The 24,829-nt window shown below is 41.6% G+C and overlaps 1 protein-coding gene and 1 long non-coding RNA gene across 6 annotated transcripts in view; both read left to right on the top strand.

Annotated features, from left to right (window-relative positions):
- LOC137209416 (uncharacterized) overlaps positions 1–24,829 on the top strand; it is a 426,966-nt gene that overhangs the window by 314,491 nt on the left and 87,646 nt on the right. The window lies entirely within an intron of this gene.
- The window catches only part of PCNX2 (pecanex 2), a 274,115-nt gene that overhangs the window by 162,794 nt on the left and 86,492 nt on the right, over positions 1–24,829 (top strand). For all 5 annotated transcript variants that reach the window (XR_010936051.1, XM_067711081.1, XM_067711082.1 and 2 more), the window contains one exon: positions 19,486–19,594. Coding sequence is in view for 4 of the 5 variants with exons in the window: in XM_067711081.1 (XP_067567182.1) it covers positions 19,486–19,594 (109 nt within the window). In the remaining variant the exon portion in view is untranslated. The remainder of the gene's footprint in view (positions 1–19,485; positions 19,595–24,829) is intronic.

The raw sequence follows: 24,829 nt of genomic DNA on the forward strand, positions 1-24,829 counted from the left end.
TATTTTTAGTCTCTCATAGTTTCTTTGTATTTTGTTGTTCGAGGGGATGTTTGTCCAGGTGCAAACCCTGCAGCAGAGGGTCCCAGGTCCCAGGTCCTAGCCATCACCATCAGTCATTCTTCTCTTTTAAGAACCAACTAATGTAGTGAACTTGTAACATTTCTGATATGCCTGGGTCTTTGGGGGACAGGAAGATATGCTCCACGTAAGAATATGTGGTCGTTGACAGGAGGTGACAAAGGTTTCATGCTCTTCCACTGGTCCTGAAAAAGTTATCAGAAACCATCTTTTCTTGAAATTTTTAGTAATTTTTAGTTGGAGAAGCAGGACTTGAAAGAATCCTGCCAGAGGGTCATTCTGCCAGCATTTCCAGAATGTGTTACATGTGAAATTCTCCAGGCCGTTAGTTCAACGTGGGAGCTAGCACTTTTACCATTTATGAAATTAAAATTAATGAGTGAGGTGGTTTTTACATAAAGCCGTGTGAATGATGGCCCCAGAGCCACGATGAGAAGGGACAAATCTAGGAGGTAGAGCTGATAGCATTTAGTGACTGTGAGGGTGCTGGGGGGAAGTGGAGTCTAGGAGGAAGAGCCACGTCTGGGAGAGCTCTCACGTCGCGTCCTCCAGGGACTCGGTGTTGTCATTAATGAGGGCCAGGAAAAAAAGACATTTTGGGGAAAAAAAATGTCGGTTTTAGATGTGTTGAATTGTGGAATGAGACGTGACAGGGACCAAAGTAAAGACCTAGGGACAGGACGTTTTCCCATTTAAATATTTTACTTTACATAAGTGCTATAAATGTAGGATCAGTTTAATAAAGTTAGAAACATAATGGAAAATACAGAGGAAGTCCATCTTTATACACACCCCTCACTCCTTAACCCCTTTCTCTCCCTAATGATAGCCATTGTAACTCTTACAGGGTAATTCCTTCTACTCTCTTTCCCTATGTATTCACACACACACTCAAACACACACACACACCCTATACACACACAAAACGTAAACTATTAATAGGTCATTCTTTACACATGTTTACTTCCTTTTTTGCTTAAAAATATGTCTTAGAGAATTTCCACGACAGTATGTGTAGTATTGCCTCTTCCTTTTAACACCTGCATAGTATTCCATAGTAATAATGTGACTAGCCATTCCCCTACTGATAGACATTTAGTTTGTTTCCAATTTTTTTTTCCTGTGGTAGCTGGGATTTCTGTGTTCACAAACTCCAGAAACCCAAATGAAACTGGCTTAATGAAAAAGGGGGATTTAACGGTTCATATAACTGATGGGATGATTCAGCGGCTTAAACGATGGCATCGAAATTGTGTTTATTTCTCCTTCTCTCCTATGCTGGCTTCATTCTTAGATTGGTTCTATATGTATAGACTCCCTCCAGCTAGTAATCCCAGAAAGAAGAGAAAGTATCTTTCCTGATGGTTTTAGCCGAAGTCCTGGGGAGCATCTCATTGACTCCTTTTGTGTCATGTGTCCATTGAGGAACTAGGCAAGAGGGACGCAAGCCCTCTAGTCAATGAGGCCTGGCTCTTGTCTAACCACACTATAGGGACAGCGGGTCAGAGAGGGAAGAAAGGGCGGGCAGACCAGAAGTGTCAGACGCTGGTGCACATGAGTGTTTCAGGAACACAGATTCCTGTGATAGGAATTGTTGGGTGGACAAGATGTACATGATAGGGTCTCCATAGAGAATCCTTCCAAAAGACATATTGCTTCCAACAAGGATGGCCAGCATTTAAGACCCAGGTAGAGGAGGAGGAAAAGTGACTCATGAGACAAGGTAAAGTACAGTGAAATAGGAAGAAAGAAAAGAAATGGCTTCAAGAAGGAGGGAGTGGTCAGCAATATTGGCAGCTTCACAGAGGTCACAGTGCCCTTGATAGAGGGGGCCCTCCGTGTCTGTTTGTAAACGCCCAGGTATATTCATTGACCACAGGTCAGTGTATTTAAATGTGGGTATTTGGGGGAGCTTTACAGTACGCTCTTCAGTGGAGCTGTATTTAAGGGAAAAATTCTGCAGTCACAACCACGTTCAGGCTGTTAATGTTTTATCAGCTTAGAAGAGGTGAATGGCTTTAGACATGCCATTCTCGTTATGTTTAAAAGGTTTAGTCCACTGCCCTTGCCAGGAATAAACATGCCATATATGTGTGATGTGAAGGGCCACAGTACAGTGTTTACTTAATGCCACCATCTCTAGGTTTGAAACGCAGGGCTTGACACTTAGTACAAGAATTGAGCTCTTAGGCATCTCCAGCCAGGAAATTATGGACAGCAAAAGTTATTTTCTATGGGGCCATTCACCTTAGCATGGCTTCCCTCTGCCCCCTCTGAGTTTTCGGAGGGTGACATCTGCGCCCACCTCCTCCACGGGGTCGTGATATGGGATAGTTCTTGCTATCCTGAAATTAAGTGGTGGATGTAACATCTCTCCATTATCTTTTTGGTTCACTAATGTTGACAGAGGCTCCATTTTCCATTTTCAGTTTATTTGTAGGTCCCTTTCCCTCACTGAGTTGAAGAATGGACTTATCAAGTTTATTGACCTTTTGCATAATTCTGGACCTTTCAGTAAGGTTGTCTCACAGTTTTCTCTCTACTAGATAAAACTCACTCCCTCACTCCATCAGCTCTTTCAAGGCTTTGCTCAGATATGACCTTCTCAGTCAGACCTACCCTGACCACCCGGTTTTCATATTACAACTTGCCCCTTCTCTGCCCTCTGCCCAGCTTCCCCATCTTTTCACCTTGCGCTGTATTACCTTTCTGCTGTGCCGTCATCACCTTCTAACATACTCTCTCCTTGACTTGTTTTTCATTTGATTGTCTCTCCCACCAGACTGAGTTCCACGAGGACAGAGATCTTTGTCTGTTTACTGATACATCCTAATTTCCAGAACAGAACCAGGCACACGGTAGGAAAACAACAAGCCTCTGTGGAATGTTCAGTCGTGCTGTTTTGCATGCACAGGTTAGAAACTTACCCAAAGTCACTCACTCACAGAGCCGTACTCGAACTTGACCCTATTCCCAGGCTTCCCAAGCCCAGGCGTAAAAACTGGCTTGCAGAAGGTTCACAAAACCACTGCAGAAGCCTAGCACACCTTCCAGGCTCTCAGGGACCCATGTTCACTTGTAGCTGCCACGAGGATGGTGCAGGAGAAACATTTCACAGGCTCTGTACTCTGTCCAGAAATGAAGAATAGATTCCAGTGTGTCTGTGTTGCCGAGAAGATTGGAAACTCCTCGAATGGTGGGACCACGGGTGTGCTTATTTATTTCCCACCTGCTGCAACATCCAACAAAATGCAGGGTCCTGGTTAGGGTTAGGGTTGGGATTAGGTCACCCTAATTCAATTCATAGTCATTAAATTCAGTTGAAAGATGGAAAAACTGGTTTGTGAGAAATGAAGTCTGAGCTTGGACGTGTGGTTGGATGATGTTTTATTATCCTAGAGAGATGATGATTCACAGCAGGGACAGGGGAGCACGTGGGAGGAGGGGTGGTTTTAGCTTGAGCATACGGGTCACTTAGAGTTCCCTCCTTGGGCTTTCCATGGTGTGTGTTTTGATTTTCTTGGCTTCTCATAAATCTCGTTTGGCTGCCTCACTGCTGTCCCGTTCACAGTGGAGGACTTAACACGTGGCCAGCAGAGCTGGCTCTTCCGCTGTGAGCGTGTTGCTCTGTGCTCTGTCATCAGCCGAGCCCCTTTTGCAAAACCAGAGGGGAAAACACAATCTGCTTCTAGCTGCAGATCTACCCCGGTGGTGACAAGCTGATGTCGTCTAATTGGCCAGCTCACGGCACGTAGCCACCGCTGTGACGCCACTTTTAACTGTGTCATGTAACAGCTGAGAAGTGCCTGAACAGCCCCAAACATCCTTTAGTCAAGATTTATAGCCTCACTCATCAACTTCCTTGTCTTCCACTCCCCAGGACAACACCCACATACCAGGGCCATGGGTTTCCCTTAATTCAAACCATGCAAGTTACTGTAATTCATCTCCTGGGAAGGGACGGAGGCCCGAAGTGAATGCTAGCAGCTTCTCTGCATCTCGGCCTTCAAAGTAAGGATCTGTTTTTCCTTCCCATTTAGGACATCAAGGCTGGTGTGCAAGAGTTATATCTTTTTTTTCTTTTCTTCATTTTTCCTTTTTTCTCATGCCAAAGTAGACTATACTAAATACATGGATTTAGTCATGTTGTTCAGACAGCAGCATAGTCCCGTGTGTCCCTGCTAATATGTCAAAGAAGTTTTTCTACAGCTTTCTCTGTAGACTCGAAGGGCCACTGCTGATGAATCTGCAGAGAAGGGGGCAGTGGTGTGTTTTGAGGCACACAAAAGCTGCATGAGGGCTTCCCTGGTGGCGCAGTGGTTGAGAGTCCGCCTGCCGATGCAGGGGACACGGGTTCGTGCCCCGGTCCGGGAAGATCCCACATGCCATGAAGCGGCTGGGCCCGTGAGCCATGGCCGCTGAGCCTGCGCGTCCGGAGCCTGTGCTCCGCAACGGGAGAGGCCACAACAGTGAGAGGCCCGCGTACCGCAAAAAAAAAAAAAAGCGCTACATGAGTGGCTTCAGGGAATTTAGTAGAAGTGATAAATCTAGACCCTCTTCACTGAAGGAATTTGAAAACTTTCCTTTCTCAGCAATGAGGAAACCCTCCTTAAAGTACTTCCTGAAGATAGAGCTCGATTGGGTTACAAGCCAGGGCAACATCTTCCTGACAAGGCTAACAACTGGCGTTTGCTCTCCTCTACTGATTGGAGGCTTCCGGTTCTGCAGGATTTACAGACACGAACCTGGAGATTCCAAAGTGTCCTTTACCAGGGGTTCATATTTCAGACAAGGTCTTCGAGGTCACAGACTTTCTCATTCCTTCTTTCCTTTTGCTACCAGTTGTGGAAGTACTCTGAGTGGACCAAACCATGGTGCTTCTGCCTCCGTTGCAGAAAGGCAGTCAGTGACACTGAGATGGTTACTATCTTAAAATATACATCGAGAGAAAAAGGGGAAATACCACCTTTGTCAGGAAAATCAGTGGCAGTTGCAAAGATCTGGCATGTAAATGAGAATCAGGAAGTAATAAGAAAAATTCCATTGACCCCATGTCCACTATAGCCTATGAGTTGAGTTAGTAAGACACTTGAGGCTTTCTTTTACTCATTGTTTCACTTTCTGAAGAACACTTCCTGCACTTACATCCACTACGTGCCTATATTACTTACCTGCTAGAAGATAACTGTACAACTATAATAGATTATCGCTAACAATGAGCATATGCTTCAACGGAAGATGTGGGAGAGAAAAACATAAAAACTACTTTTGAAACAATGTCATAAGGGCAATAAATAAAATAATCTATATTTATCGAGCACTTATTATATGTTTGGTCCTGAGCTAAAAACCTAACATGGATTATTTCATTGATTCTTCACAATCCATTTCTGAGATAGGTACCATTACCATAGTTACTCTGCCTATGAGAGAACTAAGGCTCACAGGAGTAGAACTTGTCCAAGATCACACAAGTAGTGAGAGGCAGAGCTGGGATGAGAACCTAGGTCTAACTCCAAAGCTTAGTCTTATAACCAGGATGCTGTACTACTTTCCATGCGGTAGGAAGTTATAAGCCAAATATTATGGGTTCTCCAGAAGGAGCAACTAATTAGGGCAGTAAAGGGAAGAGTAGCAGGAAAAACTTTGAACTACTTTTTAATTCCATTTTATTTCTTCTACTGACGTATTATTTATGCCTCTTTTTTTTTAAAGTCATTGCAATTATATTAAGAATATAAAACTTAAATTCGGTAGAATCTACCTTCAAATTATATTATACCATTGCTTGTCTAGTGTAAGGAATTTCAGCAGTTTCCTCCCTGGCATCCTTGGTGTTATTGTCATATACGTTATTTTAACATATGCTAAAAACACATAATACGCTGTTACTATTTTTGCTTTAGAGCAGAATTGCTCTTCTAGGGCATTTGAAAATAAGACAAAATGATTTATTGTCACCTTTCCTTTCTGATGCTCTATTTCTTTGTGTAGATCCAAATTTCCAACCTGTATCGTCTTTCTTCTGCCTGAACTTCCTGAACAATTTCTGTAGTATAGGTGTACTGTCAATGAATTCTGTCAGTTTTGTTTGCCCAAGAAAGTATTTCTCTCTCATTTTTGAAAGATATTTTCACTGGGTCTAGAATTCTATATTGACAGTTCCTGCCCCCTCCCCCTTTTAAAACTTTAAAAATGTCTCTCCATCACCTTCTGGCTTACAGAAAGTCTTCTGTAATTTTACTTTTGTTCTTCTCTGTGTAATGTGCCTTTTGGGGGGCTGCCTTCAAGATTTTCTCTTTGTCTTTAGTAATCTGATTATTATATGCCTAGTGATGGGTAGGTTTTGTTCTTGTTGTTTGTTTGTTTATTCAGTTGTTTGTTGGGGTATTTATCTTCCTTGGTGTTAACTGACCTTCTTGAGTCTGTGGCTTGGTGTCTGTCATTATTTTGGAAATTTCTTGCCCATTTTATCTTCAAACACTTCTTTGTCCTGTCCTCTCTTTCTAAGGTTCAAAATATACATACGTTAGTTTGATATTGTTATATATCTCTTGGATACTCAATAATGTTTTCTTTTTAAAATTCACTCAGTTTTATCTTTGTGTTTCAGTTTAGGTCATTTTTCTTGATCTGTCTTCAAGTTCATTAATCCTTTCCTCAACTGTGTTAGTATGACAAGCCTGCTGAAAACATTCTGTATCTAACTTGTGTGTTTTCCATTTCTATCATTTCCATTTGAGTCTTTCTTTTATACTTTCCACCTCTCTGCTGAAATTTTCCATCTGATCTTTCATATTGTGTACCTGTTCCATTAGAGCCCATAACATATGAATCAAAGTTATTTTAATTTCTGTCAGATAGTTCCGACATGTGTTTCATATCTGAGTCTAGCTCTGATTGTTGCTTTGTCTTTTAGGAGTCTTTTTTTCCTTGCCTTTTCATATGCCTCATAATGTTTTGTTGAAAGCTGGACTTCTTGTGGAGGGCCATAGAGTATAAAGCAAATAGCATTTATGCCTGGAACCAGGCATGCCTTTCCTTCTGCTAGATTTTCAGTGCAGGGTTTGCGTTAACATAGTTAGGAGATGGGTCAGGTTGGGGGTTTGTTATTGCCATGGTTACCCTCAGGGTACCACAGACTTCAAAACTTCTGAAGGGATACCTTGTGTTTAGGTTGGGAGTTGGTTTCCAGAGCAATGTCTGCTCAGTGCTCAGCTCTACGCCCATGCTGCTCCTCACTGTGTCTCTTCACATGTGCTTGTGCCTTTCCTGTCCCTCTCCTATCAGCATCTGGTTTTACTTTTCACTTGAAACTTGTTAGCTTTGTGGCAGGGGGAGAAGGTGGAAGGGGAGGACGTTCTCTGTTTTCTAATTAAACCTCAGTCTTAGGTCTTCACCCTGTCCCTGTGTCCTTCTCAGTTCTCCTCATCCCCCTCCAGCTGCAGCTGGGTCCAGCAGGTACTCCTGCCCCTTCCTCAGGAGTGGGGTTTTTGTTGCTGTTGTGTCGTTCCCTTTCCCCAGCTGCAGTGAGTCTTCACCAGTGCCCGGGAGATGACAGTGTTTGCTGACCTTTCCTCTGTAGACTGAAATATGTGTCCCGTAAGAGAGGTCTGGGGAAAGGGTGTAGCAGAGTTTTGTGCTCCTCCGTGTGTCTGCTGTTTGCTTCCTTCAGGTCTGTACCACATCAGACACTTCCTTAGGGTTCCCTCCGACCTTTTCTGTGAGCACCCAGGGGAGTGCATGGGGAGAAAGAGCCTGCAATTTCTATAGCCCCCAGGGGGCTTCCTGGTGTCCTACGAGCCCACACTTGACAATCACCAAAATTCATCAGCTCTTTTGGACAAACTCTTCCTACCAGTTTCTGGTGACGTCTGCCCCAGGTGAGGGAGTGCTTACCTCCTTTCTCCCTGAAGGTGCTTGTCTGTCCTTAGATTGTGGGCCAGCTGGTTTCTCTACAGCCCAGTTCTCCAATGGGTTAAAAAAGCAGTCATGAATTTGAAGTTTGTCTGGCTTTTTCTCATTGTAAGAGTGGGAAGAATGCTCTTTTCAGCTTTCTGTGTCCAAGAGGAGAAACCAGAAGCTCTTTGAACTACTTTTAAATTTTACATGAAATTTTGGTAAATTTGGTATATTAGAACGTTTTGATGGCAAGTGACAAAAGCTCAACTTAAAGTTGGACTACGTTGCTTTACGTAACTGGGATGCCTGAGAGTAGATCTCATTTGAGATGGGGCCATACCCAGAGCAAACTACCTTTTCGTACTCTCTCTTTCCTACTTATTTTTGCCTGATTTTGCTTGGGGTCATTCTCCATACAAGGAACAAGATAGCTCCCAGGAGCCCCACCTTCATATAGCAATGCTGATGGAATTAACATCCTGTACCTGTTGTCTGTATCACGAACTGTGCTTACCCCTGCATCGGTTATCATGGACAGAGGGAGATGTCGTCACCGTCCCAGTGTAGACCATGTGCCCACCCAGTGATCAAAGTCAGGGGCGTACACTGTGTTAACAGCCACTGCACTGGCTTTCTATGATCTCTTAGATAAGTGTGTGGAGTTTTCTTCAGCAATGGTTTTAAATTAATTTTTGCAGCCTAGATGTCTATCAGTAGTATAATGATTCAATAGATTGACCAAACAATGGAATATTATGCAGTTAATTAGATGTGAGGGAGAGCAATTTATACCAACACTGAACAATGCCCATGATCTATGAAATAGAAAAATCAAGTTTCAGAACACTATATATTGCTAATTCAATTTAAATAAAAAAGACACACACACACTCGCATGCATGTATCGCACAGGTGCATGTGCAGAAAATTCCAGGTCCTGGAAGTTAGGTCAGAATGAGGTGAGTTACAAGAACTTTCACTTTACAATTTAAGCAATTCTGAAGTATTTGGTGTTTTTAAAGTGAGTTTGTATTATTATATTCGTATAAAAATCAATAAATTTAAAAAGTTCAGGTGCTTAAAGCAGAGAGCTACTGTTACTTGGAACACCACTGTATGAACCACCTTATTTCTATGTGTATTAGATGGATGAAATGTTTTTGCAAGTATAAAGTCTCAGGAGAGTACATGAGGTAGATATCCAGGAGGTGTGGGAGGGATGGGATATCCGATCAGGAGGACCTTCAGAGAAGATGGAGAAAAAGCTGCTTCGTAGCTACAGATATCAGCATGATATGTTTCTCTTACTAAAATGCTACATGGGTAAAAGCAGCAGCATGATAGGAGGCTTATGAACTTGGCTGTCATATGCTTTTCCTAAAAACTGCATTTGTCACCCTTACGGTTATAATGAATCTTCGAGAGGGAAGAAGCCCCCAAAAACAGAATCTAGAAAGCTGCCTTTTCCCCATAGGGAAGAGAAAGCTAAACAAAAGCCAAAACAAAGATGGGAGACTATCCTACATACAGTAATTGGATGAAAGGTAACATAAGGAATTTAGAGGGGACTAGGGAGCTGAAAAGGAAGGCAGAATGTGTATATTAACTGTATTGTTTCTACCACTTCACTCCAGGCTCCATTTGAGCAAGATACTTGAACAAAAGGTAACCCTCTCTCCCTGGTTACTTTTATCATCTCCTGTTTCTTCTGTGTTGAAGTCCACCCTTGCCTCCTTCCCCAGTGACCCGCCTCCCAACACACCTGAGCCAGTACCCCTCTGTCTACCACAAGCAGAAACACACACACAGATGCAGCATTAAATTTAATTCCCAATTCTCAGGGGTCTTGACAAGATTTTTACTTTTGTGCATTTCTACCTCTTGGTAGATTGTAAAGTTTAAATGTGCATTGGTGACTTCATTTGCATTTATGGATACCCTCATTAGTGGTTATGAAATATGAACCTAACTAATATTTTCTGTCATGTTCTCCTCGGGGTCTGAATTTGTTTTGTTGCGTAAAGCTGGCTAATCAAAGAATCAGGCCTGTTGCTTTTCCCTTTATTAGCTGTGCGTTCATCTGCCTGAGTAGCCTATACCTGCTGAGTACACTCATCCCTGTTTCTCTTCTTAGTTATTAAGTGCAATTATCCAAATTGCACTTCACAGGTGATACCTTATTATCCCAGGTTCCTTTCTCTTTCCTTAGATTTTAGTCTCCCTTAATGGTTCTATTTTCACTTTTCTGTTGTAGGTTAATCAGATTCATCTTGCTTGATACATCTTGCCTGAATAATCCTGAAATTTTACATTTTACTATTAAATATGGTGTTTACTTCAATATAGCACTGCTACCTTTTAGCAGTGTAAGAAGAGCTTTTATATTACTAGGTCGCGAGGGATTTTTATGAGTGAGTGCTGAATTTTATGAGTGAGTGCCTCATTCCTGCATCAGTTGAGCATCATATGGTCTTCCTTTTTTTTACTTTCTTATTTTTGTGAATTGCATTGACATTTTTTCTAATAAACCATTATATGATGAACCACATTTGGTCATGATATATTTTTATATATTTGTAGATCCATTTCATAAATATTTTATTGAGGAGTTCTGCACTTACATTAATAGATCAGAATGTCTATATTTTCTTTTCTGACAATATTCATTTTTTGTAATAAAAAATTGACTGCCAATATAAACTGTGAAGGTTTTCTAAGATGCACATTTTAAGGCTATGTCTTTTACTCTACAAATTGCTTTAGCTGAGTCCCACAGGTTGTGATTGGTATTACTTGCTTTTCATTATCTTTCGTTTTAAAGCATTTCCTAATTTTGATTATCATTTATTCTTAGTTAATTCAGTGTCGTTTTTGTTGTTATTATATCTGAGTGCAAAGTTTGTGGTTGCTGCTGCTATTGTTATTTTGCTGTCTTTTTATTATTGTCTTCTAACTTAATTGCAAAGCAATTTGCATGATATCAATTCTTAGCATCAGTTAAGACTTCTTTTTAGTTTACTAAGTCATCAATTCTTGTAAATGTCCATATGCTTGAAAGTTACATTCTTTCTCTTTTGGTTGGCTACAAGGTTCTAATACACATATCTCTTAGATAAAGCTTGTTAATTCTGTTGGTCAAATATTTTATATCTTTATTAATCTATAGTCTAACCAAACCATCATTTTTCTGAGATGCCTGTCTTAAAATCTCCCCCTATGATGTCGATTTGTTAATCTTCCCTTGTAATTCTGTCCATTTTTACTTTAGATATTTTGAGACTTATGGTCAAGTACATACATTCCAATTATTTTATCTTCTGGTGACTCTTTACTTTCATCATTAGGTACTGCTTTTTATCCTTTTTTGGTAAAATTCTATTTTGTCTAATATTAATATAGGTAAGCAAGCTTTCTTTTGATTAAGATTTATCTGCTATATATTCTTTTCATTCTGTTACCTAACACTTCCTAAGTCATTTTAATATTTCTTATAAAAGCATTTAGCACAATTTTTCTTTTTAATACAGACTGAGAATCTCTACATTTTAATAGACAAACTGTATCCATTTGCGTTACTCTGATTACTGATATGTTTATACCTTTTTCTATCATTGTATTTTGCTTTCTATTTACAATGCTTTTTCTTTGTCCCCCCACCCCTTCTTTTTTGCCTTCTATTGAATTGAATACATTTTATTTGATCTCTTCTTTCCCTCTCGTACTTTGGAAATCGAGTATTGTATTTCTAGTCCTTTAGTGCAATGAATCTCAACGTGTGGTCCCCAGAGGAAGCGTCGTCAGCATCACCTGGGAGGTTATTCCTGGCCTCCATCCTAAACTTACTGAATCAGAACCTCCGCAGGTAGGAACCAGAATCTTTTCTTTACAAGCTCTCCAGGTGATTCTGATGCACATTAAAGTTTGAAAACTTTAGTGATTTAGTGGTTACTCAAATTATTAATAAGCACATTTGATTAGCATATGAAGTTCTTTAAATGCAGTTTTGTTCTTTTCTTTTCGGCGTTTAATGGGAGGTCTACATATTCTGGTTGTGGAAGTGTCCCTGAAGATGATTTATACAAGAAAGTTTTGTCATCCTTCACTACTTTTAATATTAGTCTCTCAATTTTGTGTTCCTGCTCTTTTGGAATAGTCTACATTTAAACTCCACTCCCCTACGTTACAATGGCTTTGGCACGTTGTGGATGATAGATTTTTATCTACTCTACACCAGGCAGAAGGAAAACTTTTGTGCTTTCTCCCAGCTCTGGTAGGTGGGCCTTTTCTAATTCACACTTTGGTGGGCATCGCTGCCCTTCAAGTCCATTAAAATCCAAGTCCTCAGCTCCTGCAGCCCATATTCATGCCTATGTCCTCTTGGGGTCATCATGGTGTCAGTTCAGACTTAGCATTCTCATTTAAAATTCCCTCTTTGGTTTTGACTGTTAGAGATTTTCCCTTCTTTGGAATTCAAGTATTAATTATATTTTCTTACAATTTTTTAGATTATTTATGTTATTTTTACAGTGGGATGGTAGCCTTTCTGCATTACCATGCTCCCTGAAGCCCATCAATACTTTGCTAAACAGTGTGTTATATAACAGGCTCCCAACACACATTGTGTATTGAGCTAGAATCCATTTCTCACCTGAAATACGATTGTGTAACCACTGTCTGAATACGTTTATTTAACTTATACAATTCTAACTCATATTGTCAGCCCCATTTGAGAATATTTATGTTTTAAAGCTAATATCCCCAAATTTATCAGCTTTGCTGTTATCAGCCAGTTATTCTATGAAAGTAGTGCTCTCCCTTCCCTAAAAAGTGGTATCCCACTTTTGAAATGTCACTAGCTTTACTTTTTCCATTCCTTCTTGAACATTTTTTTTACTCCCCAAATCCCTAGCTGTGCATCGAAATGTCTGATAGTTTTCCCCAATTCTGTTGTTCCTACCTTTCAATCCCTCAGCTGGGCTCCCACCTGAATTCATCGTCTTGTTCCCCCTTGAACCTGCAAACGTCTTCGCATCTGTTTACCTCCTTTCCAAGCACTCTGGTCCCTGCTCCCTCAGCGTTCTCTCTCGTTTTGAACTCAATTTACCTTTAATCCAACAGCCAGTCTCTGGGACTCCTTTCAGCCTTGCCTGCCTCTTCAAGTTCGAACACTGATAATCACAAGTTGCATATTTTTCCGAGAAAAAAAAAAAAAAAAACTCACTGACTTTGACAACAAAATGCAAAAAAAAAAAAAAAAAAGTGGCAAATGATAGAGCTAATCTGGGAGACTATTGAGGCTGGAGCAATAGGATAAAAGGTAGTGATTGGGATTGGGGGGGGGGAAATTACAATTTAATCAAATGGAATAGCATATGGGCAGCTCCCTAAGATAATGCCCAATATAAGAGCATTCAATAAATGGTGAGTTATTTCATTGGAGCAGGAGGGAGGAAGTCCCCAGAGAAAAGCTGGCCTGTGCTTTCTTTCAGAATGTATCAATATTAGCAAGGAAATGTGTTAGGGTCATCCTTATTGGGTGACACTTCTGTTAAGATAGTTTGTGAATTTATGCAAATTGCATTTCCTACCTAGAGCAGAGATACAACAGCATGTCTAGGCCTGATTGAAAAGATATTTCTAAAAAGGGTTATTTGAAGTGAGAGTATTTATGTTGTCTTCCTTTGGGAAACAGCCAGAATTATTCCACTGTGAGTTCCTGTCGTCTTTTCTGAGTGTTTTCAGTGAAAAAGACCCCAATGATTTTCTTTTCTCATATAGTCATACTTGGGTAGTTGGGGAAGTTTTTTATGCTTTAATAGGCATATTAAAGCATAAAGTGCTGAGATTTAAGATCTTAGCAGCAGAACATTAGGAATGAGTTAAGCTTCAAAAAAACAGAGACCTCGAACTGTCTAAGGAGATGCAAGTTCATAGCTAATGGAAATGAATTTCTATTTAAAGTACTTCAATGTGTACATGTCAATCCCAATCTCACACACTGCTATATATAAAACAGATAACCTACAAGGACCTACTGTATAGCACAGGGAACTCTGCACAGTACTCTGTAATAACCTAAATGGGAAAAGAATTTGAAAAAGAATAGATACATGTATCTGTATAGCTGATTCACTTTGCTGTACACCTGAAACTGTTACAACATTGTTAATCAATTCTACTCCAATATAAAATAAAAATTAAAAGTACTTCAGTGCAGTGCTGTGCTGCACGTGGCAATGTTAGTGTTGTTTCCATTCACTCATCTTAAATGTGTTATTAATTTACACACAATGGCCTAACATGGTACAGAAAGCGCCTCCTGTAATGCTTCTCATTAATGATCAATATTTAAGCTTCCTTTTGTGCTTAGACATCAATTTTTGGATACCCACAAATTTTTCATTTTTTTTTTCATCTGACTTAGCCATAGAAGAGAAGGAAGACGTGTAAAGGGAAAATCTGAAGTTGAGTCTTTTAACGTGGCGCACACCTCCCCCCACTTTTAGGAATAAAATAGGTCAGCCATGTCAATCTTCTTGGAGGCATCCATTCTTAAGAAGCACAGGTAACCCAGCAGCCTGCCTTGTTGAGACAACTTGAATGTCACTGGGCTTGTTGGGCGGTGCCATCTTTCATTCGTTGGGCGTTTGTACTGAAAAGGGCATTCAGGGACAGGTCATAGCCCTCCATCACTGTGTACCTGGAGAAGAGGTCCCCGATAGTGACATCCGGCAGCTCCGATTTGTCACCTTCTCACTTGTGACCCTGCCCCGTTAGTGTCAGCAGGAAGGTGTAGGTAGAGGAGGCCTTTCCTCAGCTGCTTCCTGCTGCTGTCCTTCCAGGAAGGCTCCTGACCTCAAGGAGACATGGTAAGGTTGGGAGGTAGAAATGTCTATCACCAGGCAGAGAACCAGGAATTTCAACCTCTGGGTTTAGGGGCCAGTGACTCACGGTGTGCCCTAAGCAGCCCACTTAGCCTCTCTGAGTCTGGTTTCCTCCTCTGAAAAATAAGAGGTCCTGGATTTAGTTAAGTTTCAGTTGCTTAGAGGAGGGGCCCTAGAATTTCCTGATTGCGAGCAAATACATCCTCAAAATAAGATATCCACCTGCCCTAACATGTATTTATGAAACTCCGCACTTGACAAAGATGAAGTCACTTAATCCTCAAAATGACAGTGTGGGGAGGATCTATCATCAGCCCCGTGATAGGTGCCAGCTGGGATTGAAACCCAGGCAGCGTGCCCTCAGACCCATGCTCTGTGCTGTGTTGACATCTGACACATCCCCAGCACATCCTTTTTCTGGTGGGCTTCCTGGAGGATCACTAAATTACTGAGTTGTGGAGGAATCATTGGTATGTAAAGAACTAGCATTTGGGAGATCTGGCTTCAGTGATTAAGAACAGCAGAGTCTATTTGACGAGCTACATATTGAACATCTTTTACAAAGCTTGTATCTTATTCTTCACAATGTTCATAAACAAACAAAAAAGGAGGCCAAGAGAGACATAGGAAAAGAGCAAAGATACCGGGGGCCTTGGCTGCAATTAGAGCATGAGAGCACATGTGTCTGATTACTGGTTTTGCTTATGTGTAAATACAAGTCGCTGTGCTAAGCAAAAAATAATTGTAATATATTCATTTACTCATAATGCAGCAAAGTTGAACTTGTTAGTGCTCTAAACTTTCAGATGAGGCTTTCCCTGGGGCTGCCTGTCTGACTGTAGTTGCAATGCCTGGACCGACTTATCAGCTTTTCCAGGAGGCGGCTTAAAAGCCTCCTAGGATATAGTCATACACTGAAAACCCAACAGGAGTAACTTTCCACAACCCATGATTCATTTTCAGGGCAACTAAGGGGTCATAAATCACATAAGATCATCTTGCTTATGCTTGGCAATTTTCACCTAGGCATGAGTCACAGGACTAATTCTTAATAAGCAGACTAAGAATTCTTAGCAGTGTTGTGACTAGAATATTTCAAATCCAGAGGCATTTGCCTGATGGAGTTGGGTTAGGGCATAAAGGAGCAAGTTAATACAAAAGAGTCCACCCCCACTTCTCAGGACTTCTGCTTTCCATGGAATCTAGAGTCACGTGTTTGAACGTCTTCTGTTTTGTAATTAGCTTGCTGCTCCTCTGGTTGAATTAATGGTGCGAATGAATGGAAATGATATTGGCCTTTAAAGGAAATCATATCTTTTAAGAGAAGTGAGTCAAGAGTTTGAGTCCAGGGCTTCCCTGGTGGCGCAGTGGTTGAGAGTCCGCCTGCCGATCCAGGGGACGCGGGTTCGTGCCCCGGTCCGGGAAGATCCCACATGCCGCGGAGTGGCTGGGCCTGTGAGCCATGGCCGCTGGGCCTGCGCGTCCGGAGCCTGTGCTCCGCAACGGGAGAGGCCGCGATAGTGAGAGGCCCGCGTACTGCAAAAAAAAAAAAAAAAGAGTTTGAGTCTGTGTTAGGCCTGTCTGCCCAAGTCACCTATGGACTGGTGGGAAATAAGGTGGTAGGGAGTGATTTTTCTAAATTTTTATTTTATATTGGAGTAGAGTTGATTAACAATGTTGTGTTAGTTTCAGGTGTACAGCAAAATTATTCAGTTATACAGATACATGTATCTATTCTTTTTCAGATTCTTTTCCCATTTAGGTTATTACAGAATATTGGGCAGAGTTCCCTGTGCTCTACAGTAGGTCCTTGTTGGTTATCTATTTCATATATAGTGGTGTGTATATGTCAGTCCCAAACTCCCAATTTATCCCTCCCCCACAACTTTCCCCTTTGGTAACCATAAGTTTGTTTTCTAAGTCTGTGAGCCTGTTTCTGTTTTGTAAATAAGTTCATTTGTATCATTTTTTAAAATTCTACATATAAGAGATATTATATGATATTTGTTTCCCTGTCTGACTTACTTCATGTAGTATGAACATCTCTAGGTCCATCTGTGTTGCTGCAAATGACATTATTTCACTCTTTTTTATGGCTGAGTAATATTTTTTACATATATATATATATATATATATATACACACACACACACACACACACACCCCCCACACCTTTATCCATTCATCTGTCCATGGACATTTAGGTTGCTTCCATGTCTTGGCTGTTGTAAACAGTGCTGCTATGAACATTGGGGTACCTGTATCCTTTCAAACCATGGTTTGGGAGAGGACTAATCTTTATGTGAACCTAAGAGATACAGCCTCAAGCTGACATAAGAGAGTAAACTGCTCTTCTCTCAACTGTCAGCATCTCAAAAGCACTGGCAGCTGTGGAGTCCCATCCAGATCCAGGGTTCAAGAAGCTTAAACCAACCGCAGGATTAAAACTGAAGTGGCCTTTTTGAAAGAACTCAGAAGCCAGTTGAAATCAGGTCTCTGGTGGGTGTCAGTGAGATAGAGGGAAGAAAGTGAAAAGGTACTGGGAAAAAAACCATTTGTTTTTCTTTCCCAGAATTCACATTCCTTTGCAGTTCTTCTGGTCCGATCACATCATCTTCCTCCATTTCACCCCCTCTTTTTTTTTTTTTTTTTTTTTATACTCCCTTCATCCTCCCTACTGTCTCTATTTCTTTCCTCTCCCTCTCGCTCTCTCCTCTTTCTCTTTTTCTCTGTCCCCCTTCCCTTCCCTTCTCTCTGCCTCCGATTCTTCCCTGCTAGGTTTGTGACTAGGGTCCCCAGAGGACACATCTAGACCCCAGGCTTCTATACACAACCAGATGCCAGTCACTTCTTAAGAACTCCAAGTTAAAAAAAAAAAAAAAGAACTCCAAGTTTGCTGTGCCTTTGAGAGAACATTTATCCTTGGTTCATCTTCTGTAGCCAGTCCAAGGATGTTTACAGTTATTCTCCAAACCCAGGATATGGATGAGAGTGTGGTGAGACAAGAATAGTGAGAGGAAGACTTGGAGCGGATCCTAATCAGCCTCATTTTCCCCTCATGACACTTTCATGAAACAGTTCAGGATAACCTCACCTTTTGTTCCAAACTTACAAGACTGACCTTTCACTGAAAGGCTAAGTTACCTTGGTTCCTTGAACCGTTCCTCAGTGGTCCCGTTTTCCAGCCTTTGTCTTTTTTCATTGTGGTCTTCTGATGTTCTGTGTAACACCTACTGAGCCTAATTAAGAATTCTATCTTTTTCTCTTTTCACATCATGGCTCTGGTGAATGTATTTCACTGTCTCGTATGCTAACCAGCCTAGGAACAAACATATCATGCCATTTGAAGTTTCCGTTATTATGAAATATTACTCAGCCATAAAAAAGAATGAAATAACACCATTTGCAGCAACATGGATGGACCTAGAGATTATCATACTAAGTGAAGTAAGTCAGACAGAGAAAGACAAATATTATATGGTATCGCTTATATGTGGAATCTAAAACAAAAATGATACAAATGAACTTATTTACAAAACAGAAACAGACTCACAGACATAGAAAACAAACTTGTGTTTACCAAAGGAAAGGTGAAGGGATAACAGGTAGGAGATTGGGATTAACATATACACACTACTATATATAAAATAGATAACTAATAAGGACCTAATGTATAGCACAGGGAACTCTACTCAATATTTTGTAATAACCTATATAGGAAAAGAATCTGAAAAAGAGTGGATATATGTATAACTGAATCACTTTAAACTGTACACCTGAAACTAACACAACTTTGTAAAACAACTATGTTTCAATAAAAAAAAAAAAAGAAGTCTCCATTATGGATGAAGAGTGAATGTCAAGTTCCGAAAGCTTGTTGGTAGGATACTTCCTGACTGCGTCTAGCAGTGACAGCTGTAGAATTTCACATCTGGGGTCCATCAGTCACTTCTCTCCACAAAGCAGGGGTCTACAGCCGGGGACCCTCTCCATCCTCCTTGGCACATTCATAGTCTGGATCTCCAGCGCAAACCACTGAGCATGTTTCCCCTCATGTTCATCCTTAGGCCACATAAGGTCTCTTCTCTCCACGCACTACTTCTCTCCAGAACTCAGCTTTCTCCTGTGCAGGCTTGTCTAGCAAATGCAACGACTCCCATATCCTATCTTGGCTTCTAAAGCGCTTTGTAACTTGCAATGTTACAAAGCGGTATGGGGCGATTTTCTCCAGCAAGAGTGGCTGAAGAGGAAAACTGAAATCCATACACAAAAACTTGAACGATGTCCATCGCGATGGGGTTTTGTATGAATCTCCTGAAAGACCCAATATAAAGAAGGAAGGACCAAGCTGTGAGTGTTCCTCTAAGAAACACCATATTTATGGGCTGAAATCATTAACCTGGTGAAATTAACCACACAACATTACTTCTGATCATCTTGTTGCTGTTTGAAAATATCCTTAAACAGCTGCCTTGCTTATGGGACGAAGGAAGGTACGAGTAAGAGCACAAGCAATAGTCTCATTGCCCCTTCCTAACTTTAATGCAGGCACTTTGACTGTGACCCAGCTGTCACTGTGGTGGTCATCACTGATGAATCTCTGTCTCTTCTTTTGCTTTCAGCTCGGGGACCTGCTTCACAAGCTACAGTTCGTCATGACCTACATGGCTCCCTGGCAGATGGCTTGGGGTTCCTCATTTCACGTGTTTGCTCAGCTCTTTGCAATTCCTCGTATCCTTTCTGCTTCTGTTTTCACCTCCGAGCTGAGATTCACATTTTACCGATGCAAGCTTTTCACTGAACTCTGGCAGTAAAAGGGTTTTAAAGTCTTTAAGATCACATCTTAATGGGGACCCGGGGAGGCACTGTGGATTCCCTTTAGGTACTTAGCCTTCAAAGACATTTCTTAATTCGGAACTCTTCCTGTTTCTTAATGCATATTCAGGCATGGCTTGATTTCTGATTTTTCCGTTTCCCATGACCAGATCTCCGTTAAGATATCATGTCTTTTAAATGGAAAGTCACCGCTTAAATGATTTGGTTGACTTGTGCAAAATAGTGCAAACTGATTTGCTGTTATCAGACTTTGTGGATAGGATTGATATATTATTATCGATCATATAACATTATATTATAATATAGTTTGGTTATCTTATACTTAAGGAATGTTTAAAAACCCAGAATTGGGCACAAACAGAATTACGCAAATATTTTTGAAGACAAAAAAAAAAATTTATGGTTTTGTTATCATTAGCCAAGGAGCCTAATTTTATCATTTGTAGTTTTGTTTGGTTTCTTTGTCTATTTTGAAGTGTTTCCATAATGATAATTAGTTTTAATTTACTTCAAAACAACTTGACATCCTCCTTCTAAAGATCACTTTGACACAGATAGCTAAATTGTATGTGCGTGTGTGTCTGCATGATGTGTTTGGAGAGAGGGAGAAAGAGAAAAATCAAGAATACTTTTGAAGAGAGAGAGATTAAACAGAAATATTCTTTTTTTTTCTTTTTTAATTTTTGGCCGCATTGGGTCTTGGTTGCTGCGCGCGGGCTTTCTCTAGTTGTGGCGAGCGGGAGCTACTCTTCGTTGCGGTGCGCGGGCTTCTCATTGCGGTGGCTTCTCTTGTTGCGGAGCCCGGGCTCTAGGCACGCGGGCTTCAGTAGTTGTGGCACGTGGGCTCAGTAGCTATGGCTTGCAGGCTCTAGAGCACAGGCTCAGTAGTTGTGGTGCACGGGCTTAGTTGCTCTGCGGCATGTGGGATCTTCCCGGACCAGGGCTCGAACCTGTGTGCCCTGCATTGGCAGGCGGATTCTTAACCACTGCGCCGCCAGGGAAGTCCCCCCAGTGAATTTATACTTTCTGAATTTGTATTTCCCGAGATGTGGTTCAGGGACTCCTTAGATCAGAATCCCTGGAGGAGCTTGTTTAAAAAAGTAGATTCCTGGGGTCAGCACATACTTTTAAAATCACATTTCGCGGGGAGGACCCTGGAATGTCCATCTGCACAAGCCTTTCTGGGATTCTCATCCACTGATGTGTGTGAAGCGCAGTTCTTGGCTGGCATCCACTGGGGGTGCTGTGAGCCGATTTTAATGGCCAAACAGAGCTTTCTTTCCTGAAGGTTGCATAAGGCTCCTGAAGACAGTTCTTAAGGAACCCCTGGGTCTCAACTTTGGGTACAGGGATAGAAACAGACATGGGATATTCATTGTGATAATACATTCTAGATTTTTTTAAAATGCTGTCCTTCCAACTTATTTTTTTTTAAATTATTAAGCATACCCAGAGCTGTCCTCACAATGCATTGTTCCGTGTTCCTATTCTTAGACCTGCACTGATATTTGTAAAGTGTTTCACGGTTATGTGGAGGAACAGGATCAGGAAAAATGATCACAAAAGCGTGAGCTTGCGTATCACCCCTTTCCTATAACGTTTTCTAGAATGCCAGTCATTTTAGTTTTTCTAAACGGAATCCCTTAAAACAGAGCGAGATGAAAGAGTGAGGGGATTTTTATTTATTTCTGGTGTGTGTCTCGGGTATCCTGTCTAGAATTTAAAGCCTGTTTATTAGATGAAAATGATGAGATGGGTGTAAATTTGCAGTTGAGGAGTTGCACTAAGAACTTAAAACTTGAAGTGGTGGTTCCCAATTTTATTCTAACTTTGGTCTCACATAGATCTGTAGCGTTTCTTGTGGCCCCTTTATGCCTTGTTGGATGAGTCCGGTAATACTAATTACTCCTGTAGTTCCGTAGCCGAATTAAAACTGTTCTGGAAGCTGTAACTTTCAATTACCTGACCTTTATGTGCGTCGAGGGGTCACACACAAGCACATAGTATCTGGCGCTTAATATCTCCGCTAAGGATAAAGGCAGCACTGGGGTCCATCTCAGACTGAACACAGCGGGCGTTAAATCTAAGCACTTTCGCGATGGACGGACTGGTTCTCGTGAGAAATTGAACACATCTGAGATGCAGGCTTTATTGGGCATTTAGTTTTAGAATACAGTCGATCCCAGCGCTTTGTGCCTAAAACTGTTCCCGTCAGTGAAACCCACCTCCTGCCTCTGCTAAGTTATAGACCCTTCGAGCTGGCTGTGGAGCCTGACCACTGCAGTTGTGTGATGGCTTCCAGGGCTTCCAGCGCCCCTACCCCATCACCCAGAGACACTTCCCCATCCTGCATCAGTTGTGAAGGTAGCTATTTGCTATGTGGGGCCCAACAGCATACCGTGCAGAATGTAATGAGCTCGTTTAAGAAACCAGATATAGAGGCTTCCCTGGTGGCGCAGTGGTTGAGAGTCCGCCTGCCGATGCAGGGGACACGGGTTCGTGCCCCGGTCCGGGAAGATCCCACATGCCGCGGAGCGGCTGGGCCCGTGAGCCATGGCCGCTGAGCCTGCGCGTCCGGAGCCTGTGCTCTGCAACGGGAGAGGCCACAACAGTGAGAGGCCCGCGTACCACAAAAAAAAAAAAAAAAAAAGAAACCAGATATATATGCCATCAAGACAAGGCCATCAGGTTCCTAAATGCCAGCCCTGGATCTTGACTAATTTTGAAATGTTAATGAGTTTATCACTCTATTAAGAAGCTGTGGGTTCCATCCTGGCTTTGAGAAGGGGCTAATTTGCTCCATTTTGGAATTGAATTAACTTTCAGGCCAGCGGGGCCCTGTTTATTAAATTGCTTTTTCCAGTCCTAGCATGTTTTCTCCCTCGGTAGCCTCTGTCAGTTTCTGAGCTTGTAACCTCCAGGGAAAGATAGGCATGCCCACCCTTTTAATATGTGTAGAGACCATGCAACACCATTGTTTTCTAATAATTAGACAGACTTAGCTGTATTAGCTCTGTTAAATGTGCGTATTGGAAAGGCCGCTCTCTATTTGGTATATCCTTTCGAGCTTCCAGTTATTTTTTTTTAAGTATTAACGTTGATATTTTCATTTTAAGTGTACTCAGGTAAACTTGAAGCTTTTTAAGGAGTCACCGTCTAGCCCTTTGGCCCACCTCTTGGCTCTCAAAAAATAAAGAAGGCTGCATATTTCTCGGGACTGCCTTAGCCATTACAGTCACGATCTTGCGTATTTCCCCAAGAGCGCTATATTCCTTTTCTGATCTCCCCTAAATAAACTAACCTTTGAGGCCATCTATTCACTTCTGCCCTACCTCTGACCTGTTAAGCTTCATTTCCTTTCCTCCCAAATTTGAACTTCATTTACAGGCTAGCAGTATTTTCCTCGTTTCTTAATTTCTGGATAACTGTTTCTGGCATTTAAAAAACGGATAACATAATCTTTGGGGAAACGCTTAGAACCCAAAAGAACGGCAGTGCCGGCCCACGCAGCCTCCTACCCAGCCCCAGTTCCACTTAACTTTGTCCTGGATCTTCTGCAAACCCCACAGTGCCCCCTGTCACCTTCCCCTCACCCAACACCCTCCTCAGGAATCTCCCCTGTGACCCCGCTCTGCTTTCTCAGGTGTTTTCAGTACCTTCCTTCGATGGCATCTCCCATGAAGTTCTTTTTTTCTTCCTGTGACAAGGGGAATAGTTACATTGGTATGTTCTGTGGCAGAGGTATTTAGATCCTTCCAGCTTCCCGATGAAGAAGAAACTGTTGGGTGATGATAGATGTCACAGTAGCTCCTTATTCTGGAGTTCTGCATCTGAACCCAGGTCAAAATAAAAGGAATCGGATTGAAATGGTAGCACAATCGAGATCGTTTTGATACCCAGACAGTTCAACACTATTAATGGAGGATGTGTTATTTCACTTCTGAAGATGTTTGGAAATAAATAGCAATTGGAAAAAAGAATGACACAGCTGCCCCTGAAGGAAAACGCTGAGCTTAAATCTATGCAAGTGCACTGGGAAGTGCCTGTAGACAAGCAAGGATCCCTCCCTTCTTTGCGGTTACATGTAAGTGGGGCTGTGAGGGTCCCTATCACATAACTAAGCCCTTCCACTGATAATATGGGAAAGCCCTTCCGTGCTCTGGTAGGTAATGAAACACAGAATCTTCCTATCTGTGACAGACATTTAGGCATTTCTTACTTTCTGCCAGAACTTTTTAAACATGGGCTAAAAAACAAGACCTCCATTTGTGCAGCCACGTCCCCTTCCAGGTGGGAAAATCAGCCTTGTAGGAGATCAGGTCAGACCTGCAGCAGAACCCTCCCAGCCCTCACCCTGAAGGACAAGGAACCATGTGCATATGTAAAACCTGGGCTGTCTGGCCCCCCCGCTGACCTCTGCCACCTCTGGCTTTAACAAATCAAAGGCCCCGTGATTGACAGCCGGGAGAAGCTCTCCAATGATGGAGTGAGCCTGGGGAGGGACCAGCCCTTCTGGCACCTCCCCCAGATTTCCAGAGATCAATTAGTTGGGCTTAAGCCCAAAGTGAGGGCCATACTAATTTTAATATTGAACAATTACATTTCTGATCAGAGTGTGTGAAACTGAGGCATGCCAAGAAGTGGGAAACCCGTACCGAGTGCCAGGGTGGTGGCTTAGCCTACGGCATGCTGGGACGTGAGTACACATTTTTAGCTTATAAACCAGACATGAGTTGAATCGAGCCATTGGTGTTCAGTGTATGATAAAAAAGATACATATTTTTGAATAGTGGGAAAAGATTCTTTGAGGAATAGAGATGCTATCTTCCCAAACAATGCTATTTATTTACTTTCCAAGTGTAATTTAATTTTAATTATTTATAAAGCTGCTTGATACCTTAGTGAATGTACCACAGTGTGTTTGGTTCAGCTAACAATATCTCAGTAAAAAGAAACTGTTCTTTTCAAATCTTAGATATTAAATCTTTGCCACGAATCATGCTGAGACTGCTGGGATTTTTATGAGAATCATTTGGTTTTCATGGGGGTGAAATGAGACCTAGCAGGATATTATTGAAAGTTTTATATTTCCAAATATGTACATAGAGAGATCACGGGTAGGCCCTTCTT

The sequence above is a fragment of the Pseudorca crassidens genome, chromosome 16 (genome assembly GCF_039906515.1).
Source record: "Pseudorca crassidens isolate mPseCra1 chromosome 16, mPseCra1.hap1, whole genome shotgun sequence".
NCBI classification, from domain to species: domain Eukaryota; kingdom Metazoa; phylum Chordata; class Mammalia; order Artiodactyla; family Delphinidae; genus Pseudorca; species Pseudorca crassidens.